Genomic DNA, 25,479 nt, shown 5'->3' with positions numbered 1-25,479 from the left:
CTAAAATAGCTGATGAAAATGGTTCAGCTAAGCACAACCTTCTGCTTTCAAGTTTGCACATGTCAACTGATGGCAGTTGCACAATTTTTTCTTGTAGTGAAAGATATTATATTCCTGATCAGATGTGTGTACAATCTGACATATAGAATTATGGTGGTCAGAGTTGAAATTTATGCATGGATAAATCATAAATTAATGAAAATTGGTTTTCAGGGGACCTCACCAATCTGCTTATGTGATTTTGGCTTTCCCAGCCAATTTTTTTATGAATTTGTGATTTAGTCATCTGTCAATGGCTTTACTTTGTGCACAGAGGAAAAATTGTTGCTCATGGGAATTTCTGTGGACTTGATGTCCCTTGAAATCAAGCCCCCCTCCATGTGTGCCACCAGCTTCCCCCAAAAAACACTTTGTAGTCTAACCATAGTCACCCAGAATAATTAGGCTGGTCAGTGGTGGCAAGTAGACTGGCCATCAAGGGGATGCAACCCTCTCAATGAATGGTCTGTACAGGCTATTGGAAGATTTGATTTCTCTTGATGACCTCTGTACTGTTCATCAGGAGGTTTGGTTCCTCTTGATGACCTTAATAGACCGGTCATCAAGAGGATTTTGCCTGGTCTATTCCAGTAAGCGAGGGGATTAAACCCTCCCAATGACGGGCATAGACCAGTTGGTCGCTGGGGGGGTTTATTGCTCTTGATGACCAGTACAGAAAGAATGGTCATTGAGGGGAAACAACCCTCTCAATGACCAGACAGGCCAATCATCAAGGGGAACAGACCAGTCATCAAGGGGAAGCAACACTTTCAATGAACAGAAAGAGCATTCATAAAGAGGAACTAGAGGAAAAAGCGGCTCCGCCGCTGCGGGAATCAGGTGTGCAGCTCAACTCTTTTACTCTGGGGCAGTAGTTCATGTGTTCATGTTTTTCAATTCTGAATTTATAGAAGGTTTCAAGATAGTTATCATCATGGATGATTTGTATGTGGTGCAAAAACCAATACCTTGACCATCAACAAATTTCATTATCTATCATTTGCCCATTTGAGAGGTTCACCATTAAATTTAGGACCCATTTTGAGCTGTTTATGAACATTCTTTTAAATCAATAAGCTGCATAGATTCATTGGAAATACTCAATCCTGGGGGACATTCCAAAATTTCACACTTTTTTAAAATTTTCCATGAAGGCCTTCAACTCAACTGCAAAGTTTTGTAAAATTCAATTATAGACAGACCTACTTTGCGCAGCAGCGGAAAACTCTTCGCGCACAGAATTGACCGTCCCCCGACGTCAAGCCCGCTGTGCGCGCAAGCCAAAAAATACTTTGCGCACAGTGACTTCCCCCGAAAGAAGGAGGTGATTTTTCCGGATTTTTTTTTGATGGATCAAAAGAGGGGGTCTTACTTGCCCCCTCCAAAAAATATTGGATTTTTTGAAGGTGTCCTTGTGATGCAAAAAAAAATCATAATATTAATCCAAAAAAAAGGCACCCGCTACCCCGATAGCCCACCCCGGGGCATTTGTACCTGCTGTAAAACTTAAGTGGTCGGGTACCCAGCCCCTCGAAAAGAAAGTTCGAGGGGCAGCAGCTCCGGGCCCGGCTATCCCCCAGCCGCCGTGCCGATGGCCGGCACAGGCCATCGAGCGGAGTTGCACACTCCCCCGATGACCGGCCAGCACATGCGTGCATGTGGCACAAATTACCGGTCATCGAGCAGATTATGTACTCCTCTTGATGGCCAATCTATCCCGGTCATCGAGTGGAGTACATACTTCCCTCGATGACCGGGTCCATGCCGGTCATCGAGAGGAGTACATCCTTCCCTCGATGACCGGGTCCATGCCGGTCATCGAGTGGAGTACATCCTTCCCTCGATGACCGGGTCCGTTCCGATCATCGCTAGGAATGTTCACTCCTCTCGACGACCGGAGTAATCGGGTCACCGAGGGGAGTGTACTCCTCTCGATGGTCGGAACAGGGCGTCCATCGAGAGGAGTACATCCTTCCCTCGATGACCGAGTCCGTTCCGGTCATCGAGGGGAGTGTTCACTCCTCTCGCCAACCGGAGCAACCAGGTCACCAAGCTCCGGTCGTCGAGAGGAGTGAACATTCCTCTCGATGACCGGAGCGCCGGTCATCGAGGGAAGGATGTACTCCTCTCGATGACCGGCATGGACCCGGTCATCGAGGGAAGTATGTACTCCACTCGATGACCGGGATAGATTGGCCATCAAGAGGAGTACATAATCCCCTCGATGACCGGTAATTTGTGCCACATGCACGCATGTGCTGGCCGGTCATCGGGGGAGTGTGCAACTCCGCTCGATGGCCTGTGCCGGCCATCGGCACGGCGGCTGGGGGATAGCCGGGCCCGGAGCTGCTGCCCCTCGAACTTTCTTTTCGAGGGGCTGGGTACCCGACCACTTAAGTTTGAGCAGGTACAAATGCCCCGGGGTGGGCTATCGGGGTAGCGGGTGCCTTTTTTTGGATTAACATTATGATTTTTTTTTGCATCACAAGGACACCTTCAAAAAATCCAATATTTTTTGGAGGGGGCAATTAAGTAAGACCCCCTCTTTCGATCCATCAAAAAAAAAAAACCGGAAAAATCACCTCCTTCTTTTGGGGGAAGTCACTGTGCGCGAAGTATTTTTGGCTTGCGCGCACAGCGGGCTTGACGTCGGGGGACGGTCGATTCTGTGCGCAAAGAGTTTTTTGCTGCTGCGCGAAGTAGGTCTGTATACAAAACAAATTTATATCTTGTCACTGTTGTACCCAAACATCCTAATTTTAAATACACTCTTCAGATAATATTGTGAGTTTCACGGAATTAGCCCTCCTCAGGGAGACCCTGTGTAGCTGGGGGGCAGATTTGGCAGATTTCCTACTAAGGAAATCCTGCGAAACCTTATCTAAGGTGCTCAAAATGGCCCAAAAATTTTTCTGCCATAAGAATAGAATCTTTAAAACATATTTTGAGCTTCACAGCATTAGATCACTTGAGGGACAGGGGCTGTGTAACCCCCTGCCTCCAGGGTGTCACAAGATGGATCACAGGATCCCAAACGGACCCGTACTTAGTCCAGCCATTCCCCGCCCCTCCTAACTCAGTAGAGATTGATCCCTTCATCTCTCCTGAGCTAGGTAAGTCTGCTCATATTCCTCTCTCCTCTCTTCTTTCCTTTCCCTCTCAGATTGTACATAGACTAACAGAGAGATTGATCCCTTCATCTCTCCTGAGCTAGCTCCACTCTGCAATTCTGCCCACCTTGGTTCTGGAACTCTGTCCCAATGCCCCCAGACCTGACCAGTGAAGAGCCCCCCCCCCATTCAGGGCTCTTACACTTTTTTTTTCTCAAACCAAACACCACCCGAACGTCCGACTGCCTTCCCTGACCCTTAACCTGAACCTGAACCTGAACTATCTGAATCTGAACCTGACCTATCTGAATCTGAACCCTAAATACCTGAATCTGATCCTGAAACCTGACCTGCATACTTGTCCAATCAAACAAATAACCTGCGCCTGACCTGACATCGATCCTCCTGCCCTGCACCCCATCTGCCCTGAACACCCTTCAACCTGACCTGCCCTGACCTACATTGACCTTGTCTACAACCTGACCTGAAGAATCGCTTGACTTAACGATAACCAACCTGCTACCTGCCCTGCACACAAACAAACCTCACATCCTCCTCAGGACACTCGGAACCTCTTGCCCTTCAAACCTTGTAACTGGCCCACAAGCCCTCACCCTCGACCTCCGAGCTCCGCAACTGCCAAAAGGCCCCTTGACCTCTGAACTCCGCCACCGCCAAAAGGCCCCCCGCCATTGTTAACTCTGCTGTTCCGCAAAATCGTCGCCTCCCTGACTCTCCTGGCCTGATTTTTTAACCTTGGCCCCTGGCTGTCCAACATCACACCCTTGGCCTCTCCGGCGCTTTCTTCCTGGACCCATGATGCATCAGAAAAAATACTTGGGACCAATTAACTGGACAGCCAATGACTATGAAGAACGGATCAGGCGTCTGGAGGAGGCCGTGCACATCCTGTTGGCGGGAAGAGAGCCATCCCAGCTGCTCTTTGGACTGCCATCTCGATCCCAACTCGTCTCCGATACTTCCCTGGCGGGTTCGTTCCGCTATCCGATCAAGCGAGGCCTTGAGCCTGTGCTATCTGACAAGAAATCACCGGCAGCACTGCTAAGAAGATCACCAGTCCAATCCCCACCCGGTTCTCTGGGATTGCCGTCAAGTTCACCCTCTCCGCCGCCATCCACTCCATCCGCCAGCTGGCCCTGCCCAACTCGCTCAAGCTCATTCAAAGCCAGATCAGCCATCTGCGCGCATACTCCCGCTCCTCGCCTGCCCACGCCCTCCACCTCGCCGTTGTCTTCTCCCTGCTGTTTGTATTCAAGGAGGCGTTCTCTGTCCCAGGCACCGCCCTGCTCAAAATCCTCATCGGGGCCATCTAACCGACCTGGTTTGCCGCCTCGCTCAGCTGTCTGCTCACCGCCCTTGACTCCTACGCCGCCTACCTGCTTGCACGCACCAGCCGCCGGCTCATCCTCAGACTCATCCCCCGCCCTCCCTTGCTCATCCAGCGCGTCGTCAACCCCTTCAGAGTCAAGGGCTTCCCTAACAGATTCAACACCCCCGAACTCGCCTCCCGACTCCTCATTGCCCGCTTCCTCCCCATTGTCCCCTACGCCGCCCTCAATCTTGCCTTGGGCGTCCTCGAGCTGCCTCTGCCGCCATTCTTCTGGACCCTGCTCATTGTCTCCCTGCCCATGCCCGCCTACCACGCCCTGCTCCCCTAAGACCACGCCGACGAATACGCCGGCATCCAACTCAGCCCCACCTCCTCCTCCAGCAGCAATGTTGGATATTGCAGCCTTGTTTCCTGACCAGCTCATTCGCCGGTTTCAAGCAGGGTATGCGGCCGACAATTTCCATCGAGGACTTGTGAAGGTCCTACCGTTGGGGGACAAGTGCACAAGAATCAATGGACTCCTTTACAGCAACGGATTCTTGGTTATCCCAAAAGACCCAGAGATTCGCCTCATGATCATTTGCACGGACCACGAATCACTGGACCACCCGGGATGGATTGAGACGGTTTCTCGGCTTGGTAGAAGTTATATTTGGATGTCCTTGTCCAATGAGGTGCGGAATTTTATGCTTGAGTGCCCCGCCTGCCAACATTTGGACAAGTTGACAGTGGCCCCAGTTGAGACACCTGAGTTCACTCCGGACCACAACTGATTGTCATCAACCACCTTGTCCTGGGCTATAGCGTACCCTGCCCAAGATCCCCACGCTACTTTCCGCACAGCACCCGCCCCAACAAACTCTCCCCTCTTCAGTCCTCACTCATCCAAACTCGCCTTGCCCTTGCCAACTCAGCCATCACCTTCCCGCACATCTAACCCCTCCTTTTCCGGCCCAATCTTATCTTTGCAGCGCCTTCCCCAACAACCAGACGCTTCATCCCCAGTCTCAACTTCTTCCCCTTCCCCATCTGACCTTGCCTTTATCCAGAGCCAAACTTGGACCTTGCTCCCCCAGCTCAAATTCAATTTGCCTACCAATTTATCCTAATCCTCCAGCCACTTATCACCTCTCACCCTTTCCCTTCACCTTTCGTCAATCCCTTAACTCTTCAACCATCAGTTTCCACGTCTCCCCTTTTCCTTTCCCCACCAACTGCCTCAGGGAAGCTCCCACTACTTGCATCACTCCATCAACTTCCAACCTCCCTCAACAGTACCAACCTTGCCCAGGCCCCTTCTCTCCCCAGTCTATCTCAGCCACCATTTCTCCTTCCTCCTTTTTCTTCCTCTTCCCTCTTACTTCTTCCTTTTTATAGGGGGGGAGAATGTAACCCCCTGCCTCCGGGGTGTCACAAGATGGATCACAGGATCCCAAACGGACCCGTACTTAGTCCAGCCATTCCCCGCCCCTCCTAGCTCAGTAGAGATTGATCCCTTCATCTCTCCTGAGCTAGGTAAGTCTGCTCATATTCCTCTCTCCTCTCTTCTTTCCTTTCCTTCTCAGATTGTACATAGACTAACAGAGAGATTGATCCCTTCATCTCTCCTGAGCTAGCTCCACTCTGCAATTCAGCCCACCTTGGTTCTAGAACTCTGTCCCAGTGCCCCCAGACCTGACCAGTGAAGAGCCCCCCCCCCATTCAGGGCTCTTACAGGCTGACTTGGCGGATTTCCTACTAAGGAAATCCCGCAAAACCTTATCTAAGGTGCTCCAAATGGTCCCAAATCTTTCCTGCAATAGGAATACACTCTTTAAAACATATTTTGAGCTTCACGGCATTAGAACACCTCAGTAATACCTTGTGTAGCCGGGGGCTGATTTGGCTGATTTCCTACAAAGGCAATCAGCCAAATCCTTAGCTGCGGTGCTCCAAACACCCCCAGATTTTTTCTACAATATTAACACACTCTTTAGAAAATATGTTGAGCCCCAAGGAGGTATTACACATCAGGAAAACCTTCTATAAAGCACTGTGGATAAGGATTTGGTGCAGTTCCTTAGTAGGAAATCAAATTAGCCCCCCGCTTATAAAAGGCGTTCCTGATGGGTAATAACTCCTTGGTGCTCAAAATATTTCCTAGAAATTTTATTAATATGGCAGAAAAAATCTGGGGGTGTTTGGAGCATTGGAGCTAAGGATTCTGCAGATTGCCTTTCTAGGAAATCCGCCAAATCAGCCCCCGGCTACACAAGGTGTCCCTGAGGTGCGCTAATTCCGTGAAGCTCAACATATGTTTTGAAGAGTCTATTCCTATGGCAGAAAGAATTTGGGGCCATTTGGAGCACCTTAGATAAGGTTTTGTAGGATTTTCTTAGTAGGAAATCCGCCAAATTAACCCCCTGTTCCGCAAGGCCTTCCTGATTGTTTCTACTGCTGTAAATCTCAACATATTTTCTAGACATTGTATCTAGAAGGCTGTAAAAATTTGGGAGCGTTTGGGTTCTCCAGTGAGGAGATTTGAATATTTATCCATTTTTTGGGGTTTTTGGTAAAATTAAAATCCCAACTCCCGTTTTGGATCGCAGAATTACAATTCCGACTCCCAAAACGCCCCCGGGTCAAAATTCAGTCATGAAGACCCGGGGGAGACGTTGCAACCCAGTCCGCGCAACGTAAACTGCATTTGGGAGTTGATTGTTTAATTTATAGGAATCAATTTCTCAACCCCCAAACTTTAAAGCAAGGCCCAGATTTTCCTGTGTTTTTTTCATTCTGTGATAGCTTGTGAAGTTACATACCTCAAAAATAGATTCTTGCCAGCGGAGTTGAAGAATGACTTGTCTCTAAGCAGTACAACAGATGTATTTAGGGTGTTCAAAATTGATTTTTGAATAGAGGCGCTTGAAATGAAGAGAACCCTCAACTTTTACCCCATCAAAAGTTTGGACATGTAGATCTTATGATTTTATGTAGAAAGTGGTTTGAAAATCAATTTTGAACACCACAATTTATGCACGTAATCACAAAATTATCTTATTGACTTTCTTACCAAATATACATATGTTCCAATCTTTGTGTTTATATAGCACTTCTAATCTGTCTGACAAGCACATCCTGGTTCTGTATCTATCACAAATACCCATGAAGTTTATCTTTGTACAATTTGTGTAAATACAAATTATGAACTCTTGAAGGACTCAAACAGGAGCAAAAAAACCAAAGGAATGGAAAAGAAATACGAATGAATATTCTTACAATACCTTGCCCTCCAATAAAAAGGTGATGCTGATAACTCTATGAAAACTTCTAAAGGGGCATTAGTGAGAATATGGAACAGAGCGGACCCCTTCGACAATAATGATGTACAGCTTTTTGCGGGGTTAAGGGTGAGAAGATGGATTTGTGAAAAAGGTGGAATTCAAAGGCATGGGTTCAGTAGTAATGGGAAGACGATGTGACGATGAGGGAGGTCCTTCGCTCTGACGACGTTGGCGGACAGGTTGGTGCGGATGAAAGTGGCTGGCATCTGAAGCTGACAATCTCATATGCGTTTGACGTCGGCCTATGGGCGTAAAGGGCGAGGAGTGATCTGTTTGATCAGAGGGTAGCAGGGGCGAGTTAGACACGCTTGTTGACTTTTTTTTGGTGAAGGTAAAAGAACAAAAACAAAAAACTAACCTGTTCCTTCGTAGGATCGAGACCGATGGTCAAGTGTGGGTGGTGAGTTATCCGAGGTAGGGAAATTGTCATTCTGCAAAGAAATTGAAAAAAAAAAAATGAGATCAGCTGAATCATCATGTTCGGAACTGATGATCAGCCACTCACGATTGTTTCACAGCTTTCGAGATCCAAGGAGCCGAGGGTTGGACTGTTCCCATTGGACGAAAAAGCGCCGGAAAGTTGAGGTGATTGGTTGAAGAAAGCGGGTCGAGGGGTGCTCTCTTTGATGTTCTGTGCGTGATAGCCTTCGAATGAGCTGGACGCGTCCGTCGCCAAGTAAGGCGAACGCGCATTCTGCGGCATGTGTGTATCTTGAGAGGTGGTAGAGCTTCCCTCATCGATAGTCGTCCCAGCGAGGGTGGATGATAAGCTGCTCGTGGAAGCATGACGAGCGTTAGTAGGCGTAGAGTTGACACGCTCGAACAAGTTCCTCTTTTTGAATTTGAAACCGGAGGCCATTTTCTGGCCCATCAGCTTCGGTACCGATTTATTCTTTCTCGCAGTCGTGATGATCTGTCCTAGGATCGAAGGAGATTGCTTGAATAACGAGGAAACACATGTCCGGCGGATTTCATCGAAGAATTCGCTGTAGGACCACGTCCTGGATTCAAAGTGAAATGGCGGAACTTTAACGACGAGATCGAAGATATCCGGATATTTTGGACCCTGAAGAGAAACAGAAAGTTGGTTAATGAGCAAGATGAAAAAGCCAACAGGGTAAAAGAAAATGAAGCTTACACTATAGGAAACACACAGTATTGTGGGTGCAACGTCAATGAATAAGAATGATTTGTACAACTGAGCTCGCTTCTTCATTTCAGTCGCATCCTCAGTTTTTTGCTTGTTCCAATTCATCAAGACCGTGGGGGTCGTACTCATACTTGCACCCTGGCGGCGGCCGTCAGAGGAATTACTGCGAACGGATACTGCGCGAGACGTTCGATTGGAAAGAGATCCGCCAGCTGTGGATGAGTTGACTCCGAAGGATGAGCGCCAGTCTGCATTCAAGAATCCTGAGGATTCGGTGGGCCGCGAGCGCCCACTCACAGAACCTAAATCATACAGAGATTCTTGAGACGGAAGGGTCGAAAAGTTACCGGTTTTGCGCTTGGTATCTGGCAGATCGGGAGTGACCGCGCGACTCTTGGGTTGATGCAGGTTCAGTAACATAGATCGCTTCTTTTGAAGTTTTTTCACGTCGCCTTCGATTACCGGCACGTTCAAAGCTTCGATAGCATTCCCTGGCTCATCCGAGTCGTGTTCACTTTCAGCAGTTGTCGACTTGTGCGCAAAGAGGTAATCATGGACCTTCACTCCAATCGCATGTTCGACTTGTAACCTGATTGGGTGGATTTCTAGAAGGAATGATTCTATTATAGAAATGCCAGCGATAGGTGGCAGTGTTTTCCAGAGAACCATTAAGAACTGCTTCGAATTTACTGCGGGGCCGAGAGGATTGTAAGGCTCATAGCGAGAGAGAATTTCATCGAACTGTCGGTCGCTATCCGCGCTGATGTTCAACGCTAGCATGTCTTGAACGTATAGCCGATTACTGACGGATGTATCTGGCAGAGTGTAGCTTTCGAATCGAGTATCCGTAACTGAAAGCTTGGCTATTGCTTCGCCGCTGTCGGCAAGCATGTGCCAAGTGATCGATTTGGCGTGGCCTAACAGCTGGGAACCTGGTAATTTTTCTGCCTTCGATCTACCCAGTCTACTGGCTTGAGATCTGCGGATGGCTTCCACCATCAGGTTCAGGTCTGAAGCATGGATCCAAAGTTGATATTCGCACTGAGTGAGAGCTGCCATCCGAACCTCGTCATAAACGTTTAGGTCCACGTATCCTTCGTCAAGCTTGTTTCTATACAGTCGGATTCGGGCTTGCTGTTGCTGAATCTGGTCGGCCATCCCCTCGAGATCGTCGACGTCATAGGCAAATTGCATCGTTTCCAATGCCGCATTCCGCTTTTTTTGGGCAGGATCAATATACAAGCACAAATCGGTGATCACATTATATATTGCGCGATAGTGTGTCGCGGTAGCATGTACTGAAACCGCATCGGCCATTTCGACCCGAAGCAAGTCTGTCGAAGTTTGCAAGTGTGGCTGAGTCGCCGAGGAAAAGCTTCCATCCGCGCCCGCCGATCGCCGTTTAATACGAAGCTGGTTGAATGCGTCATTGGCTATGTTGACGGTGCATCGTCCAATTAACCGATCAAACCCCCAAGGCTCAAGCCTGAGATCAACCAAGACTTCGATCGGAACCTGGGAATTTTGGTCACCTGGAGCCGGGTGCAATGAGGATGCGGCAGGTGAGTTACAGGGATAGAACATTTGGAAGCCCTTCACCGTGCCAAAATTTCTTTTCATCACAGTTGCATTAACAGGATCATCGATGTGTGAAGGGTCCAAGACCTCGAAACTCTTGAATTGCGCGTGGAACGCGGTTAGAATGACGGTTGATATGTCATCAACTTCACTCCGAAAGGCGATTTGGGGTCGCAGCAAAAGAACAAGGTCCGCCGGATCGAGAATAAACTCATCGGGGACATCTTGTTCAGCTTGCTCTTCGATACATGAGCGGAAAGGCGAAGCTGAACAATCTTCGTTGGGAAACTTCGGTTGAGGTTTAGAGCCCGTCCCAGAATTCATTCGGCTTTCAAATTTTTGATAGTCAAAGCTCCGCATGCGGGACCTTCTTTTGTTGAACTCCTGTTTGGGTTTTTGCGCTGGAATGGATGATTCTTGCTCGGCTAGATCCAAAATGAACTTGACCGCTCTCGCAGAAATCTAAGATGAATTAATTTGAATCACATATCAGATAGTGGAAACTACGAATAGAATAAACGAAACACTACTGACATGATACATGAACGCTCGACGCTGTGAAGAGCTGTAATAATACTTCAGCAGTATATCCCTTATGGAGTTCGAGATTAATATCGAGGGATTGTGGACCAGAAGCCTGTTGGACCATTCACTATTTTCATCCGAGATTTGCTTTGCCATTTCGTACAAAAACCTTTCTCCGTCAGCCCAAGAATCAGAGCAGTCTAGGCCCTCGGCTTGGTTGTCGGCATCTTCGGTCTGGCTGTCCCGGTTATAATTCCCTTTATCCCTCAACATGGTCGCTTTTAACTCGCGGAGGGTTTGCATGCGCGCTTCGATTTGCAACAGCATCATGGTGTCTTCGGGACGTTGCTAGGGATAGAACATTGGATGCGATAAAAGTGAGACTAAACCCACATCTAACAAGCATTGTTTGACGTGAAGAATCTCCGACTCACGGGATGGTAGGACCCTGCATTTACAAGACAGTGATACTTTTTATCGTTGAGTTCCTTTAAACGCGCATCGATCAAACCGACTTGAACTTTCATAGGATCTGCAGAGCGCCATAAATTCGGAAAACCCAAGAAATAAGACAAAGGGTACACATAGAGATCTAGTAGACGTACCCTCAGCTTTCCCTATAAAACAAGTGTGTGTGTCTTCTTTCCCAAATTTAGTTCTCTCGATCGGCTGGCCATCGGCTATACTTTCCCCATCGGAAGCATTGTTATTAGCGGTCGAGACCTGGAAACTTGCGGCTGAGGAAGGTCTACGGAGGAAAGAGATCCGAGGACATGACAAGCAATCGAACATCTTGATTTTCGGTTGCTGGGCGCCGCTGGAGTTGGGCCAAAAGAAGATATCGGAGAAATCATTGAGATCAATCCATTCCATATCTTTCTTTCCCAATTTGCTGGAGTAGATCGAAAATCCTTCTTCTCCGGATGGATTCACTAAGAATTCGCTCTCGTCTTCGAGAGTATCTTCCCATATGGAGTTCGTTTCAGATTCATCCTGGTCAGCGGTAAGACCGATGTCATTAGCATATGTGGACTTCCTTGGGGTTTGAAAGACCGCTGAAAGTGCTCGAATCTCGACGTCTTGACATTCGATCTCAGCTTGGTAGAAAGCTTTTCGGATGAGCTTCTTTGGTTCCTTCATTTCGGGTTTCCTGATCGTGGTCTCGACCGCTCTCGAGTGCAGATCAACATTGAATGTTGAGATTTTTGCTTTGAAACCTAAGACGACATTTTTCCCACGCACCCAATCTGGAGCGCTTTCATACCTGTAAGTGTGCGCCAAGAAAAGAGGCGAGATCCCAAATCGGTATTTGATCGTTGCAACGTGGCGACCGAATTTCTTCGAGGGAGCCTGGGCCGAGGGGAAAAGGTTGCCTTGTCGAATCGGTAGTGCTAGAGCACTGTCGAAAGTCTTCCACCAACACCAAAAATGTGTGAAGCTTTCGGCGGAAAAGTACAACGAGTTTTGACCAGTTGGCCGTTTTTGTCGATTTCCACTTTCGGTGGGCGAGGTAAGGGAGATGGAGAAATGGATGAAATCAGACCTGAAATCTTCATAAGAATCTGTAGGCTGTTCATGTTATGAAAACAAAATCAGTCATCAAATTTACCGAAATGCTGGAGTTAAGGAGGGAGAAGGACTTACGGAACCATCAGGCGCGCGGCCGTACTGGGGAGTTTTAGTGACAACCTGGTAATGAGGCTTGAAGGAGAAGATTCGACACTTCCGGTGGAACGCAGGACCATGACAATTGCAGGCCTTATCCAAGCTATCCGAGCACGCCCTTTCTAGAACGATTCCCATCCCCCACCTCACGCCATTTGTCAATTTACCGACGATCTTGATAAATTCAGTTTCTCTTGAACTCAATGTTTCAGGGTCACTCTCATCCGATTCCGATTCTTGAGATAGGCGTTGATAGACCCGCTTGTAGTTAGCGGCTGGTGTAGCCGTAGCTAGTGGAGCTGAACCCGTTGCAGCGTTATTGATGTGATCTTTCAGGTTGGGAATTCCAAGGATGAATTGGTCACTCTTGATCTGCAAAAATTCTTGCTCGTCGTTCTGATGGCCTAACAAGATCTTGACGTTACCCCGCCAAACTTTGGCAAAACCTGCTCCGCTACCAAGCAGTTCATATGGATCCCTAGACCCCTTGAGATGCAAAACTACGTCGGCCTTGCTACCCGCGAAACTGACGTCAACTCTCCAGTGTAGTACCAACCTAACCTTATCCCAAAACCCAACTCGTTCGGACAGATCTACTGGTGGCTTAGAAATAGTATCCAAGACCCTCATCATATCTTGTACAGTCGGCTGCATGGAATTTCCCCATCCAAGCTGGACCGGCGCCGTCGATTTGATCTTGATGAATGGGTTGGCGTAACTTTTGACGGGCATCACGGACTTTGGAATATCGAGGGTGTAGATATTGCCGTCGCAGGAATGATGGGGCGGGATAACTACGCTCTGGACTGCACGGACAGACTCTACTCCGCACATCTCCTCGGCGAGTACAAAATCACTTTCGAACTGCCAAGTATATTGTGAGAGATCGCGCTCCTGTTGGTGGCCATTTTGGGCTTGAGGTCGGGGTAGAGAGAAGAGGTAAAGTGGGAAATCTCGTAACCGGACCGTCGCGCCTTCCATCTGCCAGCTGATGTGCATCGGAACGATCAAGGAGAACTTGGTGTCTTTAGGCAGGCCTTTACCAACTTGGTGCAAGTAATCCATCAGTCCGTTCTCATCCTTTTCGAAATCCGCCTTGTAAATAGCAATCCGGATAGAGTTGAACACGACACGAACCAGGGGCGTTGCTTTCGTGACAGGAAGCATAGGAATGGGCATCACGTCAGTAAGCTTGGTTGCAGTGTGACCATACAACTGCCTCTGGATTGCATCTTCCTGCCGTTCTTGCTCCGCGAGTGCATTCCTGATTCGCCTAATCCAGGCCGCCCCATTGTATTCATCCAGACGCTGCGCGGCTTGTGTCACGGAAACACGAGGAGATTGGGCTTCAGCTCGACCAACATATGATGAGTCAAAAGAAGAGCTGTCATCGTTTCGAGGAGAGTCTGTACTACTCCGGTCAGAGTGACGATGGCTTTCCCAGCTTTGACGAGGTTTGTTGTCGTTCGGCGGGTACGTCTTGGGTCCCTTCATCTCTTGAGCTCTTTGTTGAAAGCTTTCATCTCGTGCAAGGCGATCTTTCACCTCTTCTTTACCTGCCCGGCGGATGGCATTCAACTTGTTTTCAAACGGGTCGTCTTCGGCTTGCACGCACACTATTCGAAACTTGATTCTGATTTCCGGCAATTTCTTCGGGGCTTCGACTTCAGGTTGCAAGACAGATCCGGTACCACCACGAGCAAATTCGTAGATCAACTGTTTAGTGGTCTTGACGAGGAGGGAGACGTTTTCGATCACTTCAGCAATAACAAACTTGAAAGGAATTCTGAGCCGGGCTGCATCGCCTTCAATTAATACCACGAATGGATGCCAGCCCCGATTGACTAATGCCGGGTCCGAAGCCGGATTGGATGGATTGATTTGTACTAATTTGACCTTACACGTCTTCACTTTCAGAAGGTCATCCCATCTTCCTGGGGAAGTCACGCTGCGACCCGCTAATAATAAGATGTCCCAGCGCGCATCGAAGCCCAGTTTAGAGGATCTTTGAAACGACACTCTTCGCATTTCGATGAATATCGGAACCTGATGAGACAAAAACATGTGGAAATGTATTTTTGATATTTCAGCGCGTATACCGATAGGTAGTCCACTTGAACTTTGAGGAGAGCGCTTATTTTCAGGTTTGTGACTTGAGATTTTTTTGGCGAGGTTCAGTAGCGTGGAAATACTGATCAAGGCGCAGTAAATGTGAAAAGCATCTATATGGAGAGTTATGAGGCCTGTTTCGACTGCTAAGATCAGTTCGTCTTCCCCCGCATCAGCCTGTTTCAAAATTTGCAAAGTGGTGCGACAAGCGAAGCGATTCACTTCGATGATCGAGACCTCTTGATTTTCAGAAAGGATGTCATGCGGTTCGTTGAGGGTAGAATCGATGGGAGATTGAGGATCGCGATGGTTTCGAAAGCCAAACCTAGCTTTCTCGTCCCACAAGGAGGGCGAACGATAATGAAACATCCGTAGATGGCTTGGCGAATCAATCCTAGAGAAGCGGTTTGAGTGTAAGGAGCCAGTCAGATCAGGCAATGCAAACAATTCGATCTTCTTCATTGCGCATTTCAGTAGGCAGCTTTCGAATTCAGGATTATGGACAAGTTGGGCGTTGGCTTGGACCCGGATGTCTTCCTGAAGATCAAGTCGTAATCGATGGGGCGAGGCGTAGAGGCCAGGTTGGGCGCTTGACTGACGGAAACACTCGATGAGCGCATTGAAAACGACTAGCTGAGTACCGCGTGCTATCGTCGAGTCACGTTTGGGGTCAAACCCGGCGACACGCAGGCTCAGTTTTGATGCAGCGAATGAGAAGGCGATGTCCCGGGGAATCGGAACCGTACGGGGTACTGGTGCAGGACTTGGATCACTCTCATTTTTTGCTTCGGGAGGAGGGGACTGCCGACGAAAATTGGTGAAAGCCTGAGTAAAAACCACGAGACTCGCCAAAACATTAGGTCGCCATAGGTCGAAAGAAACCTCTTCTATAAATGTCTGTACTGTGCCTTCACGGAGACTAAGGTCGATGGAAGGCACTGGCTTATTATCAAAGCTGTAACATAGCGAACGTAAAATAATTAAGCGTCTAAAACAAGAAGTGATCCAAGCTCGGAAGAAACTAACCAATTGATATTTCGCCCAGCCAAACAGAACTCGGAGGTAACTTCGACCGTCTTCAAGCTGAAAAAGTCATAAGGACCAGGCGAAGCCATTCGGGAAGGCAGATCAAAAGACGCAAAGGGATTGCGGGATTTTTCTAATTTGATGTTGTCGTCTTGAAAGACGATATCGATGGAATGAGTTTGCCAGGTGAAAGAAAGTCGATAGAAAAAATCCACCGAGCTCTTTTCGCGAAAAATATCGACTTTCGACTTCCATGGGGTGAACGAAGGAGAAGGATTGGGTAGAGGGTAAGCTTGGGGATGCGGCCCGGCGTCCCGTTGATTGTCGTATGTCTCTTCGGAAGGTTTGAGGGAAGTACTCTCGGCCTCGCGGCAGGTCGATGCAGAGTCTGCGTCAACGGGCCGCTTCTCGGACGAAATCGATTCCTCGTGTGCTTCACTGATCCTAGTGGCCCGGAGTGCTGTGGGCACGTATACTTCATTCTTTCGAGCCCTGGTTCTAGCAACGCGTCTGGCGACCTCCGATCGCTTGACAACTAAATCGACATATTCTCCAGCCGAATTGAGGTGAAAAGACGAACACCCAATGGATAAAATATTGGTAGCTCTTGATGAATTACCAATATTACTGTTAGGATTGAGTGTAGGGCCTGAAGACGACGACGACGAGGGCGGAGTGGGCGGACACGTGGGACCATAGAAGTCATATGAGATCGACTGGATTGACAATCCAAATACGAATTTGGGTGTATCCTTTCGTCGGTTATCACGAGACCTGTTGTTGGTTGGAGACATCGAAGGCGGGGCAGTTTTAACCTTCGCAGAGCCTGATGGATGCTTTTGTGACAACATATGCATGATCAGCAAGTTATCGACGGGCATTTGTCCTCTAATTTTCCCAATGTCAAATTCTGCAACTATCATATGACTGTTGTGATCCCCATTGAGGCTGATATGGGATGCATGCGAAGAAAAATGTTCAGATTCAATCCTTTCGCGCAGCGTCCGTGGGGCCCATGAGGAGCTTAAAACGAAAGACACTTCCGACATTCGCAGCAGTTGGGCTGTCAAAGTCAGGAAAAAAGGGATGATCATTAGGACGAGATCGTCCGCCAGACGCTAGAATATGCTTAAACTCAACTGGGTCCGCTGGGAATGGACTCTTGAGATCTTGGGGAATCCGGGAGAAGGGTGGCATTGATACTGATATCCTTCCACTGCGAATTGAGTCTTAAGGGGATCGAAGTACCACGACCAAACCACTCCATGTGTGTGGTAAGATTTTGGTCGGATCGACTGGGTTCGTTTCCAGTCTTTTCAGCACTCAAATCCAAATTCATCACAAACCTCGTGATTTGTAAATCGATTGCCATTTTCTTGTTCTGCGTTGGGCCAGACGGAGCGTTGGATGTCGAGATGGGCGATGGAACAGGACCGGCAAGGATGTAATAGCAGTGCAGGAGGGGTAATGAGATTTGGAATTGCCGGATGATTGAAAGAATCGAGAAAACTTTGCTTGGCGAATCTTGCGACTCTTCTAAATGAGCAAAGTTAGACGACGAGAATAGAGGCTCATCATTGAGGATGGAAATGGAAGGGCCAGTCGAGTTGCCTGTTTTGGGACGATGAGGCATGGCACGTACGATTGCCAGAGCGTTCTCGATTGAGATGAAGGCGCTGGAGGCTTTGAGATTGGGAGGGAAGCTTGTTTTCTTGGACGTGCGTCGAGTTGCGTGCAAATCTTCCGATATTTTGAGGGTTACGTTGACTGAGCGGGGCCGTATGTATCGCTTCCAAGATCCATCTGTGCTTGAGGGGTAACTCTGGTAGGAATTAGAAGGTAGCATTCGTTGGTATCCCCTCGGTTTTGTGCCGGCCCATATGCTGGCCAAACCAATCACCGGGTCCAATCCAGCGCTAGCGGAAATCTCGATGCAACCTGGAAAGCTGAAGGCGGCTGTGGTGGTGGCTTGATCCGGTCGTATATCGTCTTTCGGAAGGCCGGTTTCAGGGACGGCAGTTAGCTTGTGGATTTGAAGTTTTTTGACCACGATCCAGCAGCAAATCTTGCCATTATCGCCTCTAGAAAGCTGCAGTCCGGTTTTAATGCTACACGTTGCCCGACAGATATTACTGACATCGACCTCGATACTGTTCACTTCGACGCCAAAGACGCTGATAATCCACGAAAGTCGGCGTCCAAATCGGTTGAGCTTATTGAGAAGTGGCCGGACGATTTCGAGGCGAGCGAGACGCAAGAGCTTGCGTAGCAGCCGGAGCGTTGGGTGTAGCTGAGGGGGCAGGTGGCGGAGGATGGAGGATCTGGCCTGCTTGGACTTGTGGGATAAGCTTTTGAGGAATCCAAGCCCGGGCGCATCAAATCTTGCTAGACCTGATAGCTGTGATGTGGAACTGGCGCCGGAAATTTTACGTGACCGTCCATATCGATAGCTGGCTTCGGCACTTGAGACTTCAGGTTCGGATGAATCTGAAGAAGAATCAAAAGAATCTGACCGTGTGCGTCGCTTGGGTATTCTGATGTGTGGAGAATCTACTCTTAGGGCAATCCATTGGCGCCTGGAGCCTTCATTGCTACCGAAACGTAAGCCGATTGATTTGACGGTTATTCTGACGCCTTCTTCCTGATCAGCTTCATCCTCCTCCGAATGCGATGCGCCCTGGTCGTAGCCTGGGATGTGAGGACTACTTGTCCATTCAAGGTCTTTCAAGCTCAGAAATCCGATCTGACCGATTTTGAACTTTCTGGCGTATTTACGCACCAACTTGGGGGCGAAGACATAGAAGAGGGTGACGAAGGTGAGCATGAAGGTGAAGGTGATCGCGAGAGAGCGTCTGGATGGTCCAAAAGAGCCGGACATTTTTGTTTGATGTGCATTTCCCGACGCGAGTGGTGGTTTCGAGGACATGCTCGATATAAATTGTCGACCCAGCGTTTACCTCGATCTGTTTTGACGATAATACCCTGCGAGTTTGACAAGATGTACAGTTAGCTACAAGTGATCTTAACGAGTGCTCTTTGGTGGTTAAATACATACCAGGTTTCAGAGTATCGTCGTGATCGGTTGCATTGAGTCCAAGCTACTTATTTATTTAAATTAATCCGAGGGTGAAGTATGTAAGCTCCCAAGAATCTGCGAAAGTCTGTCGATTTTCATACAAATATTGTATTTGACTCGGTGGTGTGGTGGTGGTACTGGTACACTGTATTTCACTACACAAGCCGCCGCCAAGACACCTGTGGCTGCCCCCGAACTTCGGCCAGCCTCAACAAACACCGCAGGGTCTTCCTTCGGGTGCCCGGGCAAGAGTGTACATACCGCCAGTTCGGCAGTGGCACATTTCCCTTCAGGCTTCCACTTCAAGGCAGAAGGCACAAGGACATTTCCAGCTTTCCTTCTCCAATTCTTGGCCCATGGTATGTATCCCTAAATCCCTGAACAGCTTTAGAAGGTCCTGATCGATCCGGCTCTCCAGCTATACATAGAACAATGCCAGCACCTCGGATCATGAGACATCAAGCGTCCAAGGTTTACAAGCAACTGCTCAGCTTATCGGATAAGTACCCAGACCCCAGCTACGACCTAGCTGGCCGGACTCGCGAATGCTTTAGGGCAACGACGCGCCGATTGGAGGCGATCCAGGACGGCCCGGCCCGGGAAGAAGAGATGGCCAAGTCAATCGCGAAAGCCATCTTCATCCGGAAAGAGGTCGAAGCCCTGATCTTCTTGAGTCGCTATCGTGAACTGAAGAGGAGGTATGGCGATACTCGACACTCCATCGATTGACCACCCACTCCGCTCCCGAACTGCTCCTCTTCCAACCAGAGTGACCGGCCACACGCAAGAATCTCATTTATAGCTCAAGGCATCTGTTTGCTCAAATACATGTATTGTTGCTCAAGCCTGTTGAATCGGTGTGGTGCCAGGTTCTTTGTTTGTTTGAAATCCACTTCCTGAGATCCCCCACGTCTTTTGTGTGGCAGCACTACATAAATAAATACAACATATCTCCTCTCCCAGCAGAACGCCGGCATCAAAAAACCCACCATAAACCAACAAACATGCCCGAATAAATCGTCACCTCACTACCAGACCCCTAAACACACTCTCCACTCCTCTCCATCCAAGCCCACCACTCCAACGCATCTGCCAACCTCATCCACCTCGAACTCAGGAACCAGCCATTCACAATCGACAGAGAAGCGCTTATGGAACTACCCGAATCCATGAACTCAGGAACCATCCATTCACAATCAACAGAGAAGCGCTTATGGGACTACCCGGATCCATCATACTCTGTGTATTTCCAAACGGGGTCCTGCTCAGTCAAAAACAACAACATCCGCCACGTACACCAACCAGGCTCAGATGAGCAAGAGCATGACGTTTACTGCGTCGGCGTTAGTTATCATAAGAGCCTTTTGAACATCGCAGACAGACCAGCCTAACACCCTGCTTGATCTCTTCGGTCTCCATCCAGTTCGATGCGTCGCTCTTTGAGTCTTTTTTCCACTTGTTGTTTTTGGTTGTTGGTACTACTGATCACACTTGTTCCATTTTCATTCAGTATCTATTCTCCTTTCAATCTTTCTTTCTTGAATTGCTTCACCCTCTTTGAGTCCCCTTTTACATGTTAATTAATATTTGCCAGAAAAAATGACAAATCATCCATTTGTTTTGGAAACATATACATACACATATATAATGATGAACATCGAGGCAGGCAAGGATTAGGGTACTGTAATGTAGAGGGAAATCATGAATCCATCCATTCAAGTGATCCGCCAATAGCTGTCTTGCGTGGTAACCGGCCAGGTAGAGGTGACAGGATGGTATACTTTTTATTCTTGACATCAATTGCCGAACTAGGTAGAAGAGCGAGCAGAGGCGAGAAACAGTCAGGGAAGAGAGAAATGCAGCATTTTAAACAACCAAGTAAAGCCAAAGACTAACAGATGAATAAATCCGAGTGAGGGTCCACTACAAGCTTCAAATGCAGCATCCGACTCCGGATCTGCCCCATCCCAGTCGGCTTGAGGGATTGATAGGACCAGGTTCAAGATGTTCGACATCGACCGAGGATTCTCTGGGTCAACTTTGGTTAGCGTAGTTGGTTTGACCGAGCGGGTCGCACCAATCGGCAGGGCTGATGAGGGAACGATGGCCTCTGGAAGAACAAAAATAAAGGTTCAATACTCCGCTACTATCTCTGATTTTCAGAATCAACAAGTAGACTGACCATCACCAATTCGATAGATCGTCAAGTCTTCAAATTTGACAACAATCGTGAATGGGGAAAGTTGCCCCTGGGATAAAGCCGGACCACCATAGAAATAAGACCGGATTTGGTTAGACTCTAGACGCCTTCGATAAGTAATGTCTAGATCAGTCGCCTGGGGTTAGCCAATTAGTCAGGGAAGAGTTCGTTGTATCTGTTTAGTAGTTGGGCCGAGCAGTGTTTAAACAAGAAGCAAAAGACCTACTCCTCCATTCTTGGGTACTCGGACTACCTGAACTGTTTTATTGGTTGACATCAGCTTGCTGATTTCCAGATGCAGTTTCTCGTTCCCTATGACAACCAGTATATTCACTATTTTAGGTGCGAGCTAAGTCCAAAATCAGTCATTTTTTCAACCGGACAATAATTTCTCACCAACGTCCTCTAGCCTGTAGAATTTACGGAAATGAACGTACCACCCAAGGCTCGCACCACCGATTTGACCAGCCCGCCCTTGGCTTTCTCGCTGAATTCAGCAGGGGTATCTATCAAGAGCCCACCTCTCCAAAGAGCAGTCTCGCCGCTCTTTTCGATCCTTGTTTCCAAAGCGGTTCCGACCTCCTTGATCAGGACTTCAGCTAGGCCAATATTCCGGCTGAATTGTGTATGGCCATAGAAAAAAGAAAGCGCGTTGAGAGGGGGTGCAAACAGTGCCGGGTTCGGTGTCGAGGGCTGGTTAGGATCGAGGGCTGGAAGGGGTAGGAGCACTGGTGGGCCTGTTGTCGGCGTGGACCCGAACGGCAGAACTGGCGTGGTCGTGGGAATAGATACATTAAGTGGCGCGACTGAGAATGTCCCTGGAACCGTCCACGCGCCCTAAGACGAAAGAAAAAGCACCAAACCACAATTTTAGCTTGTACATGACTGCAAGCAATGCTGGTACGCACGTACATCGTTTGGATTCAGGTTAACCAGAAGCAAACCAGGACCTTCGACTTTTGTTCGACCACTCTTGACGGCCCAGTTAGCAAGGCTTTTGATAAGCGTAGATTTGCCACTGGCAAGTGAGCCGATGACCATCACATGTGGGCCGTGTTTTTCCTCATCCGGCTCCTGCCCATCAGATAAATGCTGCAGCCTCGGAGGCGGTTCGACGTGAGGAACGAAATGCTTCGGCGCCACCGATCCCAGCCTGGCCCGTTCAAGTGCGAGGTGGAGAGCCATGTACGCCGGTACCGTCGATTCCTCTGCAACGTATTCCGTCGAGGCCTTGCCTATAACGTGTGATAGGGACGAAATAGAATTGAAAACCAGAAGACAAAATCAGGACGAGTTGCGAGTATTCAGGATTAAAGAACACGACTTATCTCGAGATCAGCGCCATGCCAACTAAAGATGGCAGACCGGATCTCGTCGCCAAAGGTATATTCTTGACCGCTAGTTAACTCGAACCCGGATATTTCAGCCGTGCCTGAGACCAATCTGATGGTGATCGACTCCCCTGGATCAAGTTCGAATCTGTATTCGTGGAGGGCGGGTAGGCTGAATGGACGAAGGGATGATGATTGCGTCATCAAACACGGCTGCTTGTTGATGTTGTTGAACGGTGAGGTTTCTTGGAAGCTGCACTTCAGGATCCTCAGCTATGCATTCCGGGGACCGTCCCGGGGGATCGGGGGTTAGCACTAGTCAATAGTCATCCGACTCGCCGGTACCACAACATATCGACAAACCGACCATCGACAGTATCTCGTGATGGCCAAGAAGGCAAAGTCAGTAAACCCTGCCGACGCCTTTCGTGAGCATGTTTTTCTTCCCACCTGGATAGAATCTCTTCAGATATTGGTTGACTGATCATTTTATTTGTGACTATCCAGGGAAAGCTCAGCGGCAGAAAGAAATTAAGAGAAACAAGCTCGAGCGTAAGAAGGCGCGGGAAGATGCTCATAGTAAAAAGGACCCATCGGGTACGTTCGCATTAATCATTCTTTTACTAAACTATCATCATTCTAACATTATTTTGAAAAGCATTTATCTGATTAGCATCCCGATTGACTTGAAATTCGCGTTGTGTATTTTTTATTCCTATTTCCACATGGGTTACAATCACATCTTGTCCGGAATTCTCTCCTTATTCTGAACGTGGCATCCCTTGATCTCACGACCAGCCCTTCAGGGAGAAATCAGTCAGCTAGAGCGGCTATCACATCCAACCATCTCTGAACAGAACCGACTCAAGGAAGCCAAGGACGAGCTATCTCTGATCCTAAAAGCGAAACAACTGAAAGGAATTACCACTTTGACTGATGAGACTCGGTCCGCCACAAAAGTCATCATCGACCCCGCAACCGGGCTACCTACAGTCTCACGCCCTGATAACCGGAACGATGGAGGAAATAACGATCATAAATCCACACCTACCACGAAATCAGCTTCCAACTCACGTACAATGAATTGGTTCGGTCCTGATGGAAAATTACTCGAACCTGAAAAGAGCTTTTACTACCATCCGGTTTTCAATCCCTTTGGCGTTCCTCCTCCGGGCATGCCCATGCGCATGAAAGACAGCTCGAACCTTCCAACCGGTACCTCGTCGAATGAGCCTCAACCGATCACCTCTGATCATGGCATCGATGAAGTTAGCCAAATCCATTTACCAACGACTCAAGTCGCCGAAGCGGAAGACGTTTCTGAGAAGGAAGGCGATGACGAGGATGAAAGCGAAGAGGATGAGAGTGATGAAGACAGCGAGAATGATGAGGATGACATCCCACTCCCTGAAGGTTCCCCTCCTGCTTCCGAGTCAGAAGGCGACGAGGACGACGACATTCCGTTACCGGACGGACCACCCCCACCCAAACCAGTCCAAAAACCACGCTCGGATCATTTGATAAACAGACCTACAAAATCTTCTGAGGATGCTCGGATTCAAGGACGTCATCCTCATTCTGGTCTTGTGCAGCCTCCACCGTTTTTCCCCCCTCCGATCACCCTCGTTCCGGGTTTGCCTCCTCCGCCGATGATAGCTGGGATCAGCATGGGGTCGTTCCCATTAGGGCCCAACGGACTACCTCTGCCGCCTCCGCCAATTTCTAATTTCCATTCCCTGCCGCTTCCACCCACTTCGGCAAATCTTCCAGCAAAGCCAGAGGTTGCGACCGGTCGTCCCAAAGGGCTGCCAACCTCTGGCACTGGAACTTCTACACCTAAACCAGTCATCCAGGCCAGTGCGACTGTGACGGCTCTTCCCCAGCTGCGAGATCTGAAACGGGAAGCTACAAGCTTTGTACCAGCGGCGATTCGTAAGAAGCGGAAAGAACTCGATCGACGTGCTGGGCTAGCTGGTCTAGGCGATGGTAATCGTATCCAGGCTGCTCCAAGCTCCCTCGACCCGGCCAGCGAAGATCAATCTGATTCCAAGGAACCCAAGCAAGTTACAACCAGTCTGTTGGCAGCACTGAAACGAGATGGTGTGGTTTCAGATACTCCCGCTTTCAAAGGACCTGCAGGATCGACAGGGGCTGAAAAGGATGATTACGAAAAGTTTGTTCAAAGTTTGGGAGATGTACTATAAACATAAGCATACAATGCCCTAACACTCTTTGTAACCCCGTTCCCCTTCAAATACTTTTTGACCTTTGAGCGCTAAAGTGGTTGGCTGAATGTTTTGAGAGCCTGGCTGCTCCTAACACTGACTTACATTAAGTGGACAAGAAGTCAAAGCGTAGTGGCCCCAAGGTAGGAATACTAATGCTTCAGCATTGGTAAACTTTTAACACTGCTATGCTGCGCTACGGGGCTTCTAGCCAAAAAAACCACTGGGAGTGGGGGGTGTTGCACAGCATAATGACTGTTGCTGCACAATCCTTTAGTGTTGGCAGAAAACCACTTACAGCTGGTTTTGAGTGGTTTTCTGCTGTACTACACTAACAAATCTGTATGATGACTGCTTGGACAAAATTGCCTGAGGAGTTAATTTTATGACTCAAATCACACTAAAGTTAGTAGGGGTGTTCAAAGTTGACTGCATAAAATTATAACACCATAAATTCATAAAATTTTAATCTGAAAAAAATGTGTAACACCCAATCACTCAAAAAAGAGCAACAATTCTAAAATGGTACATAAGAAATGATCACTCAAAAGTGTTATGATTTTATGATTTTATGATTTGAAAAAAATATGATTTCAACTTTGAACACCCTTAGTGTAGCTGACCCACTAACTTGATGGGAGGTAGGTGGAGTCCTGCATGGGACTGCCAAGCCAAAGCCCTGTAAAAGAGCCTGCTGTGGTGTGCCATATCTGTTTCAAGTATCAAATTACATAAATTAATGGTTCACTGTATGAGAATCAGGCACATTCT

General features: G+C 48.3%; 4 protein-coding genes across 4 annotated transcripts; 2 read left to right on the top strand and 2 right to left on the bottom strand.

Annotated features, from left to right (window-relative positions):
* Nucleotides 1-7,883: 7,883 nt before the first annotated feature.
* Nucleotides 7,884-18,802, bottom strand: PtA15_9A48 (uncharacterized protein; the record flags this gene model as incomplete). The annotated part of the gene is made up of 10 exons (XM_053172703.1): nucleotides 7,884-8,092; nucleotides 8,182-8,254; nucleotides 8,329-8,889; nucleotides 8,962-11,013; nucleotides 11,086-11,424; nucleotides 11,511-11,608; nucleotides 11,682-12,645; nucleotides 12,721-15,805; nucleotides 15,877-16,939; nucleotides 17,017-18,802. 10 exons carry the CDS (start codon nucleotides 18,800-18,802, stop codon nucleotides 7,884-7,886), a joined length of 10,230 nt encoding a protein of 3,409 aa, XP_053023479.1.
* Nucleotides 18,803-19,384: 582 nt separating this feature from the next.
* On the top strand, nucleotides 19,385-19,681 carry PtA15_9A47 (uncharacterized protein; the record flags this gene model as incomplete). The annotated part of the gene is made up of 1 exon (XM_053172692.1): nucleotides 19,385-19,681. The coding sequence occupies one exon, from the start codon at nucleotides 19,385-19,387 to the stop codon at nucleotides 19,679-19,681; it is 297 nt and encodes a 98-aa protein (XP_053023478.1).
* Nucleotides 19,682-20,651: 970 nt separating this feature from the next.
* On the bottom strand, nucleotides 20,652-22,687 carry PtA15_9A46 (uncharacterized protein; the record flags this gene model as incomplete). The annotated part of the gene is made up of 7 exons (XM_053172681.1): nucleotides 20,652-20,760; nucleotides 20,849-21,062; nucleotides 21,135-21,288; nucleotides 21,379-21,485; nucleotides 21,590-21,989; nucleotides 22,065-22,387; nucleotides 22,504-22,687. 7 exons carry the CDS (start codon nucleotides 22,685-22,687, stop codon nucleotides 20,652-20,654), a joined length of 1,491 nt encoding a protein of 496 aa, XP_053023477.1.
* Nucleotides 22,688-22,868: 181 nt separating this feature from the next.
* PtA15_9A45 (uncharacterized protein) lies at nucleotides 22,869-24,687 on the top strand (the record flags this gene model as incomplete). Its single annotated transcript, XM_053172670.1, has 3 exons — nucleotides 22,869-22,911; nucleotides 22,991-23,080; nucleotides 23,282-24,687. The coding sequence occupies 3 exons, from the start codon at nucleotides 22,869-22,871 to the stop codon at nucleotides 24,685-24,687; spliced, it is 1,539 nt and encodes a 512-aa protein (XP_053023476.1).
* Between the last annotated feature and the right edge of the window lie 792 nt (nucleotides 24,688-25,479).

This window comes from Puccinia triticina, chromosome 9A, assembly GCF_026914185.1.
Source record: "Puccinia triticina chromosome 9A, complete sequence".
NCBI classification, from domain to species: domain Eukaryota; kingdom Fungi; phylum Basidiomycota; class Pucciniomycetes; order Pucciniales; family Pucciniaceae; genus Puccinia; species Puccinia triticina.
This window is presented reverse-complemented; position numbering and strand designations above follow the sequence as displayed.